The sequence below is a fragment of the Abrus precatorius genome, unplaced genomic scaffold, assembly GCF_003935025.1.
Source record: "Abrus precatorius isolate BTA unplaced genomic scaffold, Abrus_2018 Scaffold10, whole genome shotgun sequence".
Lineage (NCBI taxonomy): Eukaryota > Viridiplantae > Streptophyta > Magnoliopsida > Fabales > Fabaceae > Abrus > Abrus precatorius.
The window spans coordinates 33,420,903-33,437,900 of record NW_020874292.1 but is presented as its reverse complement, the minus strand read 5'-3'; the positions used below and the strand labels follow the sequence as shown (position 1 = coordinate 33,437,900).

At 31.2% G+C, this 16,998-nt stretch overlaps 3 protein-coding genes across 5 annotated transcripts; all 3 read right to left on the bottom strand.

The window, feature by feature from the left end:
• Positions 1-814: 814 nt before the first annotated feature.
• LOC113853293 (lycopene epsilon cyclase, chloroplastic) lies at positions 815-7,593 on the bottom strand. 2 transcript variants are annotated; one of them, XM_027483854.1, is made up of 11 exons: positions 7,092-7,593; positions 6,429-6,600; positions 5,888-6,023; positions 5,657-5,767; positions 5,474-5,576; positions 4,697-4,840; positions 4,508-4,615; positions 3,932-4,028; positions 3,723-3,851; positions 3,349-3,481; positions 815-1,148 (listed from the first exon to the last, which is right to left on the bottom strand). In XM_027483854.1, exons 1-11 carry the CDS (start codon positions 7,389-7,391, stop codon positions 983-985), a joined length of 1,599 nt encoding a protein of 532 aa, XP_027339655.1. In that variant the 5' UTR covers positions 7,392-7,593; the 3' UTR covers positions 815-982. The 2 variants fall into 2 exon arrangements, with proteins under 2 accessions (XP_027339655.1, XP_027339656.1); XM_027483855.1 differs by lacking the exon at positions 5,657-5,767.
• An 812-nt stretch (positions 7,594-8,405) lies between these two features.
• LOC113853295 (peroxidase N-like) lies at positions 8,406-10,563 on the bottom strand. The gene is made up of 4 exons (XM_027483857.1): positions 10,354-10,563; positions 9,961-10,146; positions 9,521-9,686; positions 8,406-8,827 (listed from the first exon to the last, which is right to left on the bottom strand). The coding sequence occupies exons 1-4, from the start codon at positions 10,561-10,563 to the stop codon at positions 8,406-8,408; spliced, it is 984 nt and encodes a 327-aa protein (XP_027339658.1).
• Positions 10,564-14,078: 3,515 nt separating this feature from the next.
• LOC113850110 (glycylpeptide N-tetradecanoyltransferase 1) lies at positions 14,079-15,929 on the bottom strand. Of its 2 annotated transcripts, XM_027480491.1 has the most exons (3): positions 15,805-15,922; positions 15,661-15,676; positions 14,213-15,545 (listed from the first exon to the last, which is right to left on the bottom strand). In XM_027480491.1, exon 3 carries the CDS (start codon positions 15,518-15,520, stop codon positions 14,213-14,215), a length of 1,308 nt encoding a protein of 435 aa, XP_027336292.1. In that variant the 5' UTR covers positions 15,521-15,545; positions 15,661-15,676; positions 15,805-15,922. The 2 variants fall into 2 exon arrangements, with proteins under 2 accessions (XP_027336284.1, XP_027336292.1); XM_027480483.1 differs by lacking the exon at positions 15,661-15,676 and having other exon boundaries at positions 14,079-15,545; positions 15,805-15,929.
• Between the last annotated feature and the right edge of the window lie 1,069 nt (positions 15,930-16,998).

Sequence of the window (16,998 nt, the reverse complement as noted above, 5' to 3'; positions counted from 1 at the left end):
TTATTAAACTCATAAATGATAACATTTTTAGAATAACATTAAAGTCACATAAGATCAAAAATAAATTAAATCATAGTTTCACATTCAAAATAAAAGGCTATTTTAATTTTTCTTAATATAAAAAATTAATCACAACAATTATTAAGGGGATGAAATGAAAGAAATTTTTATTTTTTTTATGAATTAAATGATAGCAAAATAAAATCATAATTTATTTATTTATTGATAATTTACATTATCACATTTCAATTGAATCTTTTATTACTATATTTTTTATTTATTGATAATTTTGTTGTAAAAAATATTTTTATTATTTATTTTCTTCTATTATTTTAATGTTATCTTAAAATTTTAATCGTTTAAACATTAATAATTTCAATTTCTTTTACTATTGCACATATATTTAATTTTAATGTATTTAACAGAAAGTAGTTTATATAAAATGTTTAAGAAGTGTAATCAGTCAAAATTTGTAATAAGTCAAGTTGACTTAAAAAATAAAGGTTTTGGGTTATGAGTATCATATTTATAAAATATGAAGAATTTTGTGTAAGTTTTAGAAAAAAAAAAAAGGTTTTGTATAAGAAATGCAATTTTTTTTAAAAAAAGCTGGAATTATTTACTCAAACAAACAAAAAACAAAGCGAAGTGTCATGATTCTTATATGGACGAATCAAGGCAACGAGGCTGTATGATGAGTGGAGAACACAAAAATAAATGAATGAATAAACACACAAAGGAAAAAGAAAGAAAAATGACTCAGATGGGGTAGCATTGTAACTCTGAATCTCACCAAGAGTTACAAGAAGCATAGAAAATGGACGTGCAATTTAATAGCAGTAGGGATATAAAAATCATAAGAACATATTTGGTTTTAGTAAAATATATGTACATACAACTTACAAGAACCTATTATATTCTATTATGGCTTCGCTTGTAATCTAACCTGTCTCCCAATACTAGTTACCTAACTACAAACGTATTATATCGTTAAGTAAGTCTTTATCATAGTTGCCCCAGTAGGATCCGAAAGCAGATGTTTGACTAGACACATTCTCAAGTTATTTGGTGCTATTATGAACATGTAGAATGCAAATAATACAAGATCTGAAGAGGAGAGAGAGGAGCCAAGAAATCCCTGCCACATCCTACGAGGAAAAAAACATTTGATAAGCAATCAAATCAGGTTCGTACCACGAAAAAGCAAACTGGTTCATTCGAAACCAACATGAAGTAAATTAAGTATTAACCTTTGTAGCACAAGGTCAGTATGTACCGTATATTTTAGGTAATAAAAGAATTCATAGCATGTAAAGGATAGCAAAATTTCAGATTTAACTTCATATGTCTCCGGATGCTTTAATAAATCCTAATGCAAAGTAATGAATATAAGTTCCTAGGAACTGACATGAGATAATCATAATCCATCTTATGAATACAAGTTCTTCCATATTTTATCCCATTAGGGTTTGTACAAAAAGTGATGAACTGCACTGTACAAAACATATAGTTCTTTGATTTTAAAGTGGTCATCGATCAACGTGAAAAAGGATAAATTATTGGACAAAATAAAATAATATAAAATAATTCTCAGTGAATAACAGGTTTTGTCTTAAGCATGTCACTGAATCTATTAAATTTTTATTAAAAATCATGTACTATCACTGAATTCAATGTAGTGATAATATTAAATGTTATTATTTTAAATAAAAATTTATTACTTATTAATTTCCTGTCATATGTCTTTAAACGCACGTAAAAGAAAACCATTGTTATAAAAATAATAATTCCCAATTCAGTCCCCTGCTATCCTAATCCTCTCTCACGTCAAAACTGCAACCACCATCTCCATTGTCGCCCCCAACCACTGTCGCTGCCATAGGCATCACAATCTTGGCAATTAAACTCAAACCCAATAAATACTATAAAAGTTGCTTGCAATAAGGTCGGGTATTTACTCAATAATAAGGTCCGAGTCTGGAAATGAATAATTACCCACATGATATATCGATTATACTTTATAGCTAGAATTTGAAAAAATAAATAATTTTGTTATTAAGTTAAAGAACTTTATTTGTAATGCTTTATATTTAAGAATTAAATTAGCTTTGAATATTTTCTTCATTAAGTTGCATATTTTACTTTTAATCAATGTTCTTGTTATTGGTTTTTCATCATTAATATGTATATTATAATAGCATGCATATTTTATTATTAAGTTGTCAAACAAATACAAAATGGGAGACCATACTCAAACTAACTAAAATGAGAGTGATGGGTCTAAGCACGAGTATACAAGTACTTGACGGATAAGGATACAGGCATTAAAGTTCCTACCCACGTTAGCATAAGTCTGGGTTCGGGCATTTTCTTAAAGTGTAAGTAAAGGTATGAGTATTGTAGTACTATTTGCAGATTCTATGTATTGTCATCATTATCACCAGTTCACTATGCTACCACTGCTGTCATTGTATAAACTGTAACGTACAGGGTATTACTGGAAAATCCCCATCCTTATGTCCAGCACTTGTGCATATCAAACACTATTCAGCACGAAAACTTTTGTGCTATGTACCAACCATCAAACAACAAATAGAATCCAAAAGTTGGATTGTCATTCAACCAATAGCCTAGTTGTATTGCTATTCTACTTTTGTAGACCTTTTTTCTTTTTTGTTATATTGATCGCGCATAGAGGATATAGTTCTTTTTCTAGGCATAGGGACTTTTATTTCTCCAAAAAAAATGTAAGATATTAGATGAATAGTATATTAAAGGGTATTGTTGTAAAGTGTAAACTTTTATTCTATCCAATGTTATATCATGCATTACCATATGATAATAGGACTTTGTTCTTAAACAATATCACACCAAACGCTGCATGCTGTTAAAACTTTATTACATCTTAAACTATCATCAAACCTTAACCCATTATGCATACTAAACAGGTCCTTAATGTCAATAAATGCAGGGGCCTCTTTTCAAATAACACCAAGTTAATTTATATGATATGTATGACATATTTTAGCCAAGATAGTACTCCTTCCAATCTTTTTTATAAGACCCTTTCAAAAAAATTTATAGTTCTTAATATAGGACCCTTGTAAAGTTTTGAAGCATTTATTATATTTTCTTTCATAAATATAGAATCTTTCTAACTTCATAAATGTGATTTAATTGAAAGGGTTTTAGTAACATGATCGGAGTGCTTGATACCCATGAAGGACAAGCTCAATGTATGTGCGTAATTTTTTCCTTAAAAGTTAAGCACAAGATCCTAGTCATATTAAAAACACTATAAAACGAATTCCAAGGCATCTATCACATAAATGAGTAAATAGACCATACCAATCAGGTAAGCAGAAGAAAGTACGAAAGAATGTTCTAATGCCCTCAATATCGAGCTGTAGAATTAGCGCTAATCCAAAAAGAAAGAAAGCTCTTTGCCGCTTCCTTTCTTGTGGCCACAGTGTATTCCAAGCTGAAAGAAAAAGAAAATTCAAACGCATATACGAGTAAGAGAAATCCACATAAAGTCTGAAAATGTCAGCCCTCAAATTTTGTAATATACACAAAATCTATATCTATAAAATACTTACACTTTTGTGCCAAACCATATAACTGGGTGAGGAAATAAACATAATAACCATAGTAAAGCAATTTTAGAGAAATTGAGAAACCTCTTTGTCCAAGGCTCAATGATTATGGGAATACTTGATTACCTTGCATAGCTAGATTCTCCTTTCTTCTTTCCTGAGTAATAATGCCCCTTGCATGACCCTCTTTCAAAATAGTAGCAATTACTGTAGCATATTTTGGAGCCTCTGACAAAGATCTCACAACGGAGTAGCCTATCGAATAAATACAAATATTCAAGGGCCATAACTTAAATAAAGCATATCTATTAAATGAAAATGTGACGATGCCATGCCTGTGGCTGGATGCACCATGCTGGCAGCAGCACCAAATGCAAGGTTCTTTTGCTCTGTGTTGGGCAAGGACCCACCAACTGGGATATAAGACCATTCCTACAAAAAAGTTTATAAATGAAAAAGGTAAACATTTTTGGGCACCCAAAATTCAGATTCAGAAGCATGATATCCCTAGATGCACAAGAAGATGTAGTGCATATCATCCCATTATTTCAAATTATAATGTAACATCTTTGAAGGATTGCAGAAATTTGAGGTTGCAGATAAAAAAAAAGTATCAAGGGAAGCATGGGATAAAATTGTTTTCCTTAATGATACAGTATTCAGAGGAAAAAGAACAAAAAAAGAGCATAAACTTGATGACCAACAGATGCCACAAATACCATCAATTAAATTTTGTAAGAGTAACATAAAGAAGAATTGGATTCGAAGGTCATTTAACAATATATATGAGCACGTCAGCATTCTACAATAAGGAATAAAGATGAGCCCTTCTTGGATACACACACACACACACCCACACACATATTATAATTGCTAATCAACAAGCAAATCTAGCATTTCCAACACCTTACCTCTTCATAAGTTTTTGTAATTTTGATCCCCATTGTATTTAATCTTGAAAAGAGCTTTTTCTTTAATAAATCAAAGGGCATGGCATCTTTTGAAGCCAGACAGGTTTCCTGCAATTGGCATTTTCACATAAATGCAATGAAACTGTAACAAGTAATGTAAAACACGGAACTGAAAAACACTGAGCAAACCTCAAAAAACACTCTTGTACGGGACATCGGCATTGCATAGAGAAATGTTGGATACTTTGCTTCTAGACATTTAACATTTTGCTTCATGTAGTCTCTATAATCCATGAAAACCATCAGATTTGGATCATAAGGATTGTTTTCCACCTGAAATTGTAACAAAAAAAAATGTCATTATTACAAGATATCACATCTTATATATTTAAAAAAAGATATTAAAAAAAATGATATATGGCTCAAGAGAAGGAAGAAGATAGACTAATATTCAGAGACTACCCTGAACATGGAACAATTCCTCCAACTTATTCTCGACAAAAGTTAATGTTATTTTTAATATTGCCGTTTTGCACTTTAGAATTAAGCTCCAATAATTCATTAGCTTTAAACAGACATATATCATGATTCACAAACTGTATCGGAGATAAAGAGCATGACAGAACGAAGCACCTATTTTGGTCTGATTTAAACAGACATAGGAACTGTGTTATTAGTAAAACTGTATTGGTACCAAAGAGTCAAAGAAAATGAAAACAGTAGCTTGTCACCTGACTGCTTCCATTATAGAGTACAACTCAGTCATACTAACCAAACAAAGCAAAGGGCTTTCCCAGGTCACACATTAAAAAAGATGCAAGAGAGGAGAAATGTGGAGCTTTTGAAAATAGGGGAAAGGAATCTCAACAATTGTGTTGAAATGAAAGATACTTTTTGTGATACCAGCATCAATCTAACACAAAACACTCAGGAGAAAACCATAGAGCCAGGCAGCCAGCCTCTAACCTCAACTTCCACACCATAAGCTGTTTGGACTGACACCTTTGGACCCCCAACCTCATATTGCAACAGTTTCCCTGAGGCTGCTCCTGATGCAACAGTAACAAGCCTATAATAACATGTCAGAAGTTTCTATATGTAATAGATAATTGCATAAAAATATAAAAAAGCGTGCAATTTATGTCATACCTGCAAGGCACTACAATATCATAGTCACAGACAACATGACTATGACCATTGCTAGCCTCAACAACACTTTCTACTCTTGAGCTAAGATATGAGACACCTGACTCGACACACCTAGAGAAAATTAATATGAATCATAAATCTACAAAAGTAAATAAAATAATTGTTATTAGGAAGCTAAATTATACTTCATAGAAATAACGGTGATACTAAACACATCATCAACAATTTTACCTTCTTAACAATTCCTCGTGAAGCAAATGCCGACTGACACGTCCATAGGAACGTCCAATTAAAATGGGATCCTTATTATCAAGATATACAATGGTATCCTTCCAAACATGCTCAATACAACCTTCAAGTCCAAGACCTGAAATTATAATGAAGCATGTTCATCAGTGTATAATATCAACTAATCAAGTATGCTCCCAAGGAAAATATATCTTTTTTTTAAAGTTACAATGTTCAGTTTGAAAACTATCAAAATATCACAAAACAAATTGTTGATCAAATCATCAATTAGTATCTTTTGATTCTGAGGTACCAAAAGAAATTGTTAACTAGTAATTTTTCCATTTCCTGACAAACTGAAACTTTTTGTTTTGTATATTCATTTCTGTTTATTTACTTATTATGGCTCTATGGGCATTTTGGCCCAAGTTCACATGCGTTAGGGCTAAGTGGAGCGAACTGGGACATATTATTCTAAATGAATGTTGAATAGCATATATGATGTGAGGATAATGTCAGTAGAATGATGCAGCAAGAATGATACCTTTAAATTCGTCCTCCCACACACCATAATTATTTGTAAAAGGAAGATCCGGACCAATAAGCCCAACTTTTAATCCTAACTTGCCAGATTCAGCTGCCAGAGCAAGACCAGCCGGACCACAACCAATCACAACTAGATCCAATATATCGTCTCCTATAGAGATAGGCGGTAACTGCAAGAGTTGTTAAGCAATAGTTCTCAGAAAGGAAACAGAAATTCAAAACACAATTATGTTAAGTATCTCCAAAAACCATACAAAAATGGTGTATAAGTGCATGAAATTTATCAATGCCTTCAAAACTACAAATAATATAACCAAACAAACAGATCACACCAGCCATTAGCCAAACACATTGCACCGCAACTTCATCCACACAATTCAGATATCCAGAAACTGACAGAACAGAGTGCAATTCCACAGAAAAAGAAAATCAATCACTTCATTTATCTACAGCTTCTCAAGATAACTATTTAAACAACCGATAACAGCTACAGTAACCTAGAAGCGAAAGAACCAAACAAAGCCTGAAACATTATCCGTTGAATTTTCCACCAAAAAGAAAAAAAAAACAGAGAGCACGGAAATCCACTCAATCCTCGTTATCATTTCAGAACGGATCACAGTGAATCAAAATACTAAAAACAGAGTGGAGAACCAGAAACCTTATCCGCAAGCTTGGATTGCATTTCCATGGTTTTGTTCTGCTGCATTTGCACGAAAACAAGTTCGGAGCCACCGGCCTTAACGTAATCTTCCTCATCGGCGAAGTCCTCTTTGGTGGCGACGCAACTCCCTACACCGGTTTTGGCCTCCACCTTAAGGCAACGCGAACGCAAACGAACCGCGTGACCACACGACGAGCTTCGTCTTCTCCATAGTTTTTTCCTTCGTAAACGCAACCTGGAAGAAGGGCTTACGCAAAACGCCATTGCCGTTAAGTTTCTGGCTCCAACGCACTCCATTGTTTTCTTTATTTTCTGTTGTTGTCGTTTTGGGTTTACAGCACCGTTTTCTATCACTCCTTGCTCCTAACCATGGCATTCAAATAGCTGCTCCTAACTCAAGACCAAACCTGCAGTTTCATCAACTCGATTCTTAAAACAACGACGTCCCCGGCATTACGAGCTCTCTTTTTCTCCGTGTGTGTGAAGTGAACGGTTTGAGCTTCAGTTTCAGAGGGATATGATATGCTACGTTTCAATTTGCTGACATGTGTAGCAGTCATCCGAAATTACCACGTGGCGTCCTCGGATTGGTAGGTTTTTAAAGATGCTACCCTTATCAGAAACGAGTCGTAGGAGTGGTGACAAATGAAAAATGCAAGCGACGCGAGACGAAAGGAGAATAACTGCGAATACAATCTCAACCGTCGTTCATTTTCGCCCCCGCGATTAAATCCAACGGCGTCAGTTTTATATTCACATTTTCATGGTCCAAACAGTGTGTTTGTGTGTGTCGTGTTGCGTAGCAGTAAGGTCCCTCTCTTCTTCTTGTTTGCCACGTTTTTTCAGACCTATGAATTTTTCAATTGGAGAGTATAGTTGGCTATTCAATCCTAGATTAAGTAGTTTGAATTTAATTGCTAGTATTCAATTTTGATTTCTTTTAAAAAACAATGATTAAGGGAAAAATATATAATTATATTTGTTGACTGAAAACTTAACAAATGAGATTGTATTAAAATATTTATTCATTCATCCCAAATTATAAAGTAGTAAAAACATAATCTATTAAATTTGTAATAAAATATTTTTATTTTACAATTACTTATAATAAAATGCTCCAATTTTCTTTGAACCCTTGACACACTAACTTCATGTGCCAATATCAATATAGAAATTAACAAAAGTTCATTGCAACTTTATTTATGCAAGTAAAATACACCAAACCACGCAACACACACCAAGCGCGCACTTTCAGTATACATATACATGTAAAACTCCATTTCAAGTAGAATTATAATTTGAGATGCTTCATTAAGAATTAACTACTCTGCAATTCTTCCGAATCTCACCCTCAGAATCAGTTAGTGGATTTATATTCCCCATCTTGATCATGGCATATGCAAATTCCACAAAGAAAATTCTCTCATTATCGCTATAAAATTGGACCAAAGGTTTAGTGGTTTCAGTAGCCTCATCACTTGAAAACAGAATCTGGTCAGAGCCAAGAAGACCCTTTTCATTTTGCAAGTTTTTGAAGTAGTGATTATCAAATAGATCCACTGAGTTCTGGTCTAGCACACTAGTTTTGTTCCCATCTCCATTTTGTGGGCACAAATTTTGCAATTCACTTAGCATATTCGTTTCTATTGTACTGTCTGGTCCTCCTGTCTCTGAGAAGTTGAACAATCTATTGCTGAAAAAAGCACACCTTGCCCGTCCAAAAGTGTGGGAACCTAAAGAAATATTTCACATATATGCAAATAGATGGACAAATATTATTATATATATTCAGTTAGAAGAAGCAAGCTAGAAATTTCCATTACTTTTCGATATATGCAAGCAAATTCCTCTTATTCTTTTTACAAGAAATGTTATCAATACTTATAAATTTAAAATATATATTTTATTAACTAAAATTTATTTAAAAAATATATTAAAAAAACATATAGATTTCATTTTTAATTTTATCAACTTCATTTATACTTGTAAAAGGTATATTTCTAGCACTCGTGATATATTGTGAAGTACACAATAACATTCAATTGGCATGTTTAAATGTGAGGTGAAACAGAGAGAAAAATAACTAAAAAGAAAGAAATAAGAGGATGAGAAATAAAGTGAAATGTATTCAATGTTGGGATGAATTGAAATAAGAAAGAAAGAAATTCATTTCACTTGTTTGAATAAGGTAAAAAAGTGTAAAAAAAATTGAATTATGTTAAAAATATTTATAACAAATTAAAATTAATTTAAAAATATTAAATATTTTAATTTCAATTTCTTTATTAATAAAAAAAAATTGTCTTTCCATCTCTATTCCATATTTCACCCCATCTAAACAAGGCCTATCACTTTTTTGACAAATGGGAATTCAAAATAATTTGAATGATGGGTTTGTACTGTCATTGTATCCTATTTCATAGTACCTGATAAAGTAACAACGTCTTTGAGACTGAGGCCAACGTTATTAAACTTGGAAATGATGGTGTTTAATGTGTCAAATGGAGAAGGAATTGCAAGATTTGCAAGAGTCCCATTTGAGACTATTCCATCTCTTCTACCTAGCTGAACAAACCAAAAAGGACCTCCACTCTGCAAAACGTTTAATGCAATTATGGTCAAAAGTAAACACAAACTTAGATAATGGAAGTTATTATACTTAAAATTGTTGTCCACATATCCCTATCATATCCATACCAGATACCATATTCATATCACACAGCTGCATTTTATCAAAATTAGACTATCTTATAATCTTCTCCACATACATGTACAACATTTTTATGTAAGTTTCATTACAAAAATGCCTTTTTTTTTAAATCATTGATCATATTAACGAATCATTGCGTATCATGCATGTACTTACAAGAAGAACAGAATCTCTTGCTGCTATGGCTAATATATCAGCACATGACACAACTCCACTGCATGCACTTTCCACTGAACTTTTGATTGCATCTATAACTTCAAATCCTCTAGCAGAATTCAGGTTAGGGACCGCAAATTTCTCACTATCTTCGCCTCCATCCAGTAGAACTGAACCATCGCAACCCTAAATTATAATAATATTATATTAAAAATAAAATATATAATCAATGTCTTTATTTTTTTAATAAAAAAGTATTATCATTGCTACTTTTTTTAAGTAACCCTACAAGTCTACAGAATGAGAAATGAATACCTGAGTTAACCACCTAAAAAGCATATATTTCAAGAATCATGATATTGAGAAGTCAAAATCACTACCACATGAACTTACATTTACAAAGCAATCATGGAAATGAAGGCGAAGCAAAGAAGCAGCCATACGCATCTCAATTTTCATGGCGTTTTGAACCTCTCTCCTTACTATTCTAAAAAGATCAGGGCATGTTGTCTTATAAAAATCTGGGGTAAGTTGGGACCTTACTGCCACACTCAAAATGAACAAATTCATAAGCCAAAGATATGCATTAAAAGATCTATTCATTGTCTCTTTCTTTTCATCAACTCGCGATTTATGCATCAAACAAACCAAACGTTGGCTTTATTTATAGCCATGAAACGAGACACGTAGCAGTTTTATTTCTCTCTATCGATTATTGACGCAACTCAATCTGCTTCTTAGTGCTGGCGGCAGCAATCTAATCTTATTGTTATTCAAATTAAAACTTTATTGTAAAAGATATATAACAGACAGATGTTTGAATAATCACCAATCACATAGCACATTTGAAAGTGGTGCCACTATACTTCCGAAAAATGTTAACCTTCTATTCGAGTTTGTGAATGAAGGGGGAAAATGTCAATACCACTCACTCAAATGTTTTAAAAGAGAATAATTTTAATTTCTAACTACGGGTCACTATGAAGTTGTGCACGCATTAAGAGTTTAAAATTGTTAATTGCTAACATCTGATGAGTCAAAACACAAGGGTACAATCATGCTCATGCGTGGTGGGGTGAGAAAAATGTCAACTTATAGAAGGGAATAATATGAGTTACCAGTTGTCATGGCATCTTAGGCGTAAGCTTTTTTATTGAAGGGTAAGAAAGTTGATAATGTAAAAATGTTCAGACTGGCAAAAACAACTTAAATAAATTTTTAATCCTTGTAAACTTTGTTGTTTTCGAATTAGTTCCCATAAAAAAAAAACTTGTTAGTGTTTTGTCCTTTAATATTTTAAGAAAATAAAAAATTAATTAAAAATTTTTGTTAAAATTTAATCTTTGATAAGGGCAGAGAGTATATTTGATTTCTGTTTTGAAAACAGTTTTCTTTTTTAAAAAATTAATTTTAATACAAATTTGTATTAAAATTTATTTTTAAAAATAAAAAAAAATATTTTTAAAACAGAAATCAAACATAGTCTAAATTTTTACTTCTTTAAAATGCTAAGAACTAAATACTAACAATTTTTTTTATAAAGATTAATTAAAAAAATAATAATATTTATAAATATTAAAATTCTATTTAAGCCATAATTTGTTCATAGAGCAGCTCAGTTGCTGGACCATCAAATTAAACGCAGTCCTATCTTACTTTCACAATTTAATGAAAGTAGTAGTCCAAACCCTATGAAAAATATAACATTTCATAGCTCTGCCAACAAGAGACCACCTCTGTGGTTAATCCTAGAACTCCACATTTTCTTGATTAATTTCTGTTTGCCCTCTAAAATTAAGGTCCATTTATAATTGTGAAACGTATATCGAGTTTGTATTATAATTTGCACATGTTTTAATCACAATTCAGGTTTAGATATTATTAACTTCGGAAGATTTTTTTTTTCATTTTGATTTAATCACACTTTTGGTCTCTTTATATTAGACTATGTGCAATTTTGATCCTCTAAAAAAAATTTAGCCAATAAGTCTCTTTTTAAAATTAAACAAATTCGGTTCCTCAGTCAAATTTTTTTATCTAAAATTCTTAACTCTTATTTCTTATCCAAATATTTTGAAATTTTTTATAATTTAGGATATAAAATAATTTTAAAATTTTAGAATTCAATATTTATTAGAAATTTAATAAATATTGAAGGATTTTGTAGAATATGAAATTAGGGTTTGAAGAGAAAAATATATTGAGAATTATTTTGAGTAAAATTTGACATTTTGCTTAGGAATTTTGAATTAAATAAAGTTTAAAATTATTTAATGGATTTAATTTGTGAATACTGAGTAAAAATGAAAATTTGAGATTTTTAAGTTTAAAAAAAATGATAGAAGGATAATTTTTCTTAATTTAAAAATAGAAAAAATTATTTAGCCTTGAAAAATTGAGGGATTAAAACATAATACAAACTAGAGTAAACAAAAATGCAACTAAGCCAAACTTTTTTTAAGAATAAAAACTATTTAAAAAAACAAAATGTTTGCCAAAATTATCAAAGTAATAAAAACAAAACATTTTTATCATAAACAAAAAATATTGGAACTCATAATTTAAAGTTACTAGGTGATTCTATAGTTAACTTTTCTTTTTCCTAATTTTTTCTAACAATTGAAAATTTCAAATACAAAAATAATTACTAAAAATAACTTCATATATCTTTTTTCTGTAATTTCAATATAAAAAGTTAATAATTCAAACAAACATTATCATTAAAATAACTTTATACATAACATATTCAAATATAAAACATTTATATAATTAATTATAACAAAAATTGACTACAAATATACTTGATTGCTGAACATTTTCTTTTCACAACTAATGCTAACATATACGTAGTGAGATTTAGGTCTAACCATCATTATACTAAGCTGGACACGATTAACATGTATGACCCAACTTTAGTACATGATCCACACTGACAGTGAGGACTGTGTTCTCTTATTTTCACCAGTTTCATTAGCAAAAAGATTGATGTTGTTCGTTGAGTAAGCTCAAAACGTAACTTTGTGAGCTCCAAATCCAAAAGTAATTAGGTTCATTAGTCTAAAGCACTGTGTTAAACCAAAATTCGAACTTGCATTTTTCTATAAAATATTAGGGATGATTCAAATGTTACTCCTCATCAGTGTGTGCTCCTTATAGAATAAAGTAAATAATGTTCTTTAAATTTTAGGAGACTTGCCAGTTGCTCCTATACCAGAACTTGTTAGTTGTTACTGGCTGGAGAGAGTATCTCGGAACTCATCACCAAACAATTGACAACCTCCTATAATAAAACTCTGTTTTTACTGTTTTCTCTATACAGATCTTCAAAATAAAAAATAAAAAAAAATAAAAAAAAAATAAAAAAACAAAGTGAAAAAACAAGGAGTTCTCAAGGCAAACAGATTTTTAATGTTTAAGTTCTAAGGGAAGGTAATACAACATTACTAACAGATCTTTATATGGCCTATATGACTTCCAACTCCAATTCAACGACACAGTTGAACATATAAACCATTACAAGGAGCACCTCACATCCTTTATGCAGTTTTTTTTTTTTCAAAACCAAGCAGTTAGGACTTAGGAGGGTGATTTTCAGAGAGATTTACTTCCTAACCTTCAAAAGTTCAAATTGATCACAAACCTAACAAAAGACTAAGTCAGCACCTGACTAACACATAAGCAAGTTTGGTCAGAACATGCTTGCCTCTGCTGGCCAGTTGGTACTGTATCTTCATAAAAAAAAACTATCGTGTGTTGAAAGCTAACTTAACCGTATTCTAATAATGAATCTTACTATGGAACAAAAGTATATGGTAATATATCCAATATGAAAACATTCAATTAACCAGTAAAAATTCTATTAACATAGGCATCCACGCTAATTAAACCTCCGATTGGATCAAAAGAGAGATATTGAGCAAATGCAGCCAGCCACACGCATGATCAACAAAACATATGCGGCCAAACAGCAACAAAAGTTAATTTGGTAAGAATTGTGGACAACTTACATATATAACCATGCATAGAGAAACTCAAAAAAAAAAAAAGAGAGAGAGAAAAAAGGAAATCAAAGCAGCAGACCATCAAACCTTCAGAATTTTGCAATGAAAGCATATTAGAAAAAAGTACGCCAAGAGGGGGCTCTAACATTCCCTGCTAACCAAGTATGTTAATTGCCAATATTTTAAAGGAACAAGAAATAATGTTGAAACAGAAAGCTAATAAAAACAAAACAAATGAATGGTTTTGCCAGTTACAAGAGCACAAGCCCAAGTTCTGATGGTTTCAAAGCATTACGAATCCTATAATTGTACAAGTAGTAGTGAAGCTGTCCATCTCCTGGTCCAAACTTGAGATCTTTGAGGAAACTCTCATTGTGCATTACATCCAAGGCATTGAAAACATCAAAATCCTTTTGCTTTGCCACAATTAGCGCATCATTCATCAACTGAGGCAGTGGAATTTTGGTGGAGACATTATAATAGGAATAAGCAGCTTTCAAAATGGAGTAAGTTTGATTTCCAAGGATAGAAGAAGGAAGAGTATAGAAGCTGCAGAAGTCTGTGATCTCATGATTCTCTGGACTCTCCACCAAGAAACTATCCACCACATTCTCATTGGGAAGAAGCCAATGCTCAACATCATTTTCATCAAAATCAGGTGCAACAACAAACTGGCTCAAGTAGTTCCTAAGCAGCCGAGTAACAGCAGGGACATCCCGAAGCTCCATTTTCCTGAATCCAGGAGTAACTGGTGCATCAGGTAACTTGTAAAGTTTTATAGTGCGGCTCATTGTCATCCTAGCACCAAGCCTTGAAAACCCAACATCAATAAGCTTCTTTGGATTCAACGACCTATGCCAATACTGACAAGTTGTTATTGGCGTTGGAAGAACAACTCCAGCTGTATAAGCAGCTTGCCAGATATTCTCCAAATGAACCCTCCTGGTGACTTCCTTGATCATAACAGGGGCAAGCCTCTTTGACCTAAGCTTCTTATGAACACACAAGAAATTGATCTCTGCCATCTTCACAACCTCCTTATTAACCCTGATTCTGGCAGGGACACCACTAATGAAAGCAACCAACTTCTTCGATGCTTTTGCCCGAACACCAATGTGCCAGCTCCGGTAATAACCGGGCACACGTAATGCCCAGCTTAGGAACTCCTTGGAATAGTTGAACCTAAACATGTTCTCATCATCCTCAACATAATTATTCTTCAGCAGAGTGTAAACCTCTTCACAAATTTCTTCAGATTCCATGTCACATGTGGTCCACTCATAAGCACTTGGAAGGTTATAAGGTTCCTGCTTGACCTCAGACAAAGGTGTTGGGGGCTCAATGGGCCCTTCAGGCAAGCTTGTGTCCCCAACATCCTTGTATTGCCCAACAGGCTGAGTTTCCCAGAACTTATGTCTCTTTCCAAGAGACATTGAATCTTGGAAACTTTGCACAATGGTTTCCAACGATGCATCACCCTTGGAAACCACCGAGTCTCCATCCACCACAGAATCTGGTTTTGCTTTTGGAGACCCAGATGGAGAACTGCTATCACCCATATTCAATTATCAAAATTTCCAAACGCTGTTGAAAAATAATGTATCAAACAAAAAATATTTCACAACCCTGGCAGTGAAATAAAAACTATTCGAAAAATAACAATAGTAATAATGATTCAATTTGAATTGAAACAGAGAACCTCGATCCGGTGCAAACTGAAGGAGAAACAATGCAATAAGTGGGAATTAAAATAAAATTACGAGTATGATTAAAAAAAGGAACGATGATGGATTATATTTATATGGAATGAAAATAGTGAGAAGTGAAACGATGATTAACTCACAGTGTGGATTGAGAATATGGGTTGCTTTTGTTGTTGGGAGTGGAATTGCGTGAGTATCTATCTGATGCGTGTGGAAAGCATTGGGGGAAACGAAGGAAGGATGAGTGTGTGTTTATCGTCTCCCTTGACGGGTTAACCAAGGACTCATTCTTCATCTTTATTAACGGTTTTGTTTAGGGTTAAGTTTCAAATTCCAATATAGAAAACTATTTCTTTTTTATTTTAAAAATATTTACTATATAAAAATATAATAAATATTTTTTAAAATTTTTTATTGTTTGTTGTTTAAATTTTGAGAGTTTAGATTTCTGTGCATGGATGTTTTTCAATAAAAATTAAAAAACAATAAATATTTCCATTGTTCATAAATATTATTTTATCATATTAAATTGACTAATTAATTAAATATATAAAATTAAGAAGATCAAGTCATTTAAAAAAAAGGAAATTATGAAAATTTATTAAAATCAAAATAAATAACCTTTGTTGAAACGATATCTCAAAATTTAAATTTTAAAAAAAATTGGAATTCAGATTCGTTAAGATTACAATAATCTCAAATTTAATTTTAAATATATTATTAGTTTTTTAAATTTTATTTTAAGAGTTTTGATTTATTTTTTTTATATCTGTTAAAAAGTTCTGCGCACGGGTGTTTTTAAATAAAATTTAAAAAATAACTGATATTTATATTTTTGTTTTTAAATGAGATTTAAAGTTCAATTGTTATTTTATATTAAATTAATTAATTAATTAAAGATATAAAATTAAGAAAGAGGTAATATAATTTTTTATAATATATGAAAATAAGTTATTAAAATCAAGATAAACTACCTTTATTTAAATTGTCTCAAAATGTAAATTTTATAAATTTATTTATATTAAGATTACTTGACATTATATAATCTCAAATATAATTTAAATATTTTTATTTCGAGTATTTAATATAATTTTATTTATTAAAATTTAAACTTGAAATTGTTGAAATTATTATTTACCAATTGATCTATATATTTTAAAAAATAAAATTAAAAAAGTTTATTTAAACTTTTATTTTTATATTAGTTTTTTAATTATTTTAATTTTAATTACTCACATTTAGATTCTATAATTTTGTAATTATTTAAATTAAATTTTTTATTTTAAAAAATATAATAGAAATGTGATCTATTATCTATTTGTATAAATTAATAC

Bases quoted from the DNA above. Each gene is read 5' to 3' on its own strand.
- LOC113853295 (XM_027483857.1), bottom strand. From the start codon at position 10,563: ATGAATAGATCTTTTAATGCATATCTTTGGCTTATGAATTTGTTCATT. The intron at 10,147-10,353 runs GTAAGTTCATGT...ATTATAATTTAG, and splicing joins TCCATGATTGCTTTGTAAAT to GGTTGCGATGGTTCAGTTCT. The intron at 8,828-9,520 runs GTACTATGAAAT...ATATTTCTTTAG, and splicing joins AGACGTTGTTACTTTATCAG to GTTCCCACACTTTTGGACGG.
- LOC113853293 (XM_027483854.1), bottom strand. From the start codon at position 7,391: ATGGAGTGCGTTGGAGCCAGAAACTTAACGGCAATGGCGTTTTGCGTA. The intron at 4,029-4,507 runs GTAAGGTGTTGG...ACTTTTTTGTAG, and splicing joins TTACAAAAACTTATGAAGAG to GAATGGTCTTATATCCCAGT. The intron at 3,482-3,722 runs GTAATCAAGTAT...TTTTTCTTTCAG, and splicing joins GGAGAATCTAGCTATGCAAG to CTTGGAATACACTGTGGCCA.
- LOC113850110 (XM_027480483.1), bottom strand. From the start codon at position 15,520: ATGGGTGATAGCAGTTCTCCATCTGGGTCTCCAAAAGCAAAACCAGAT.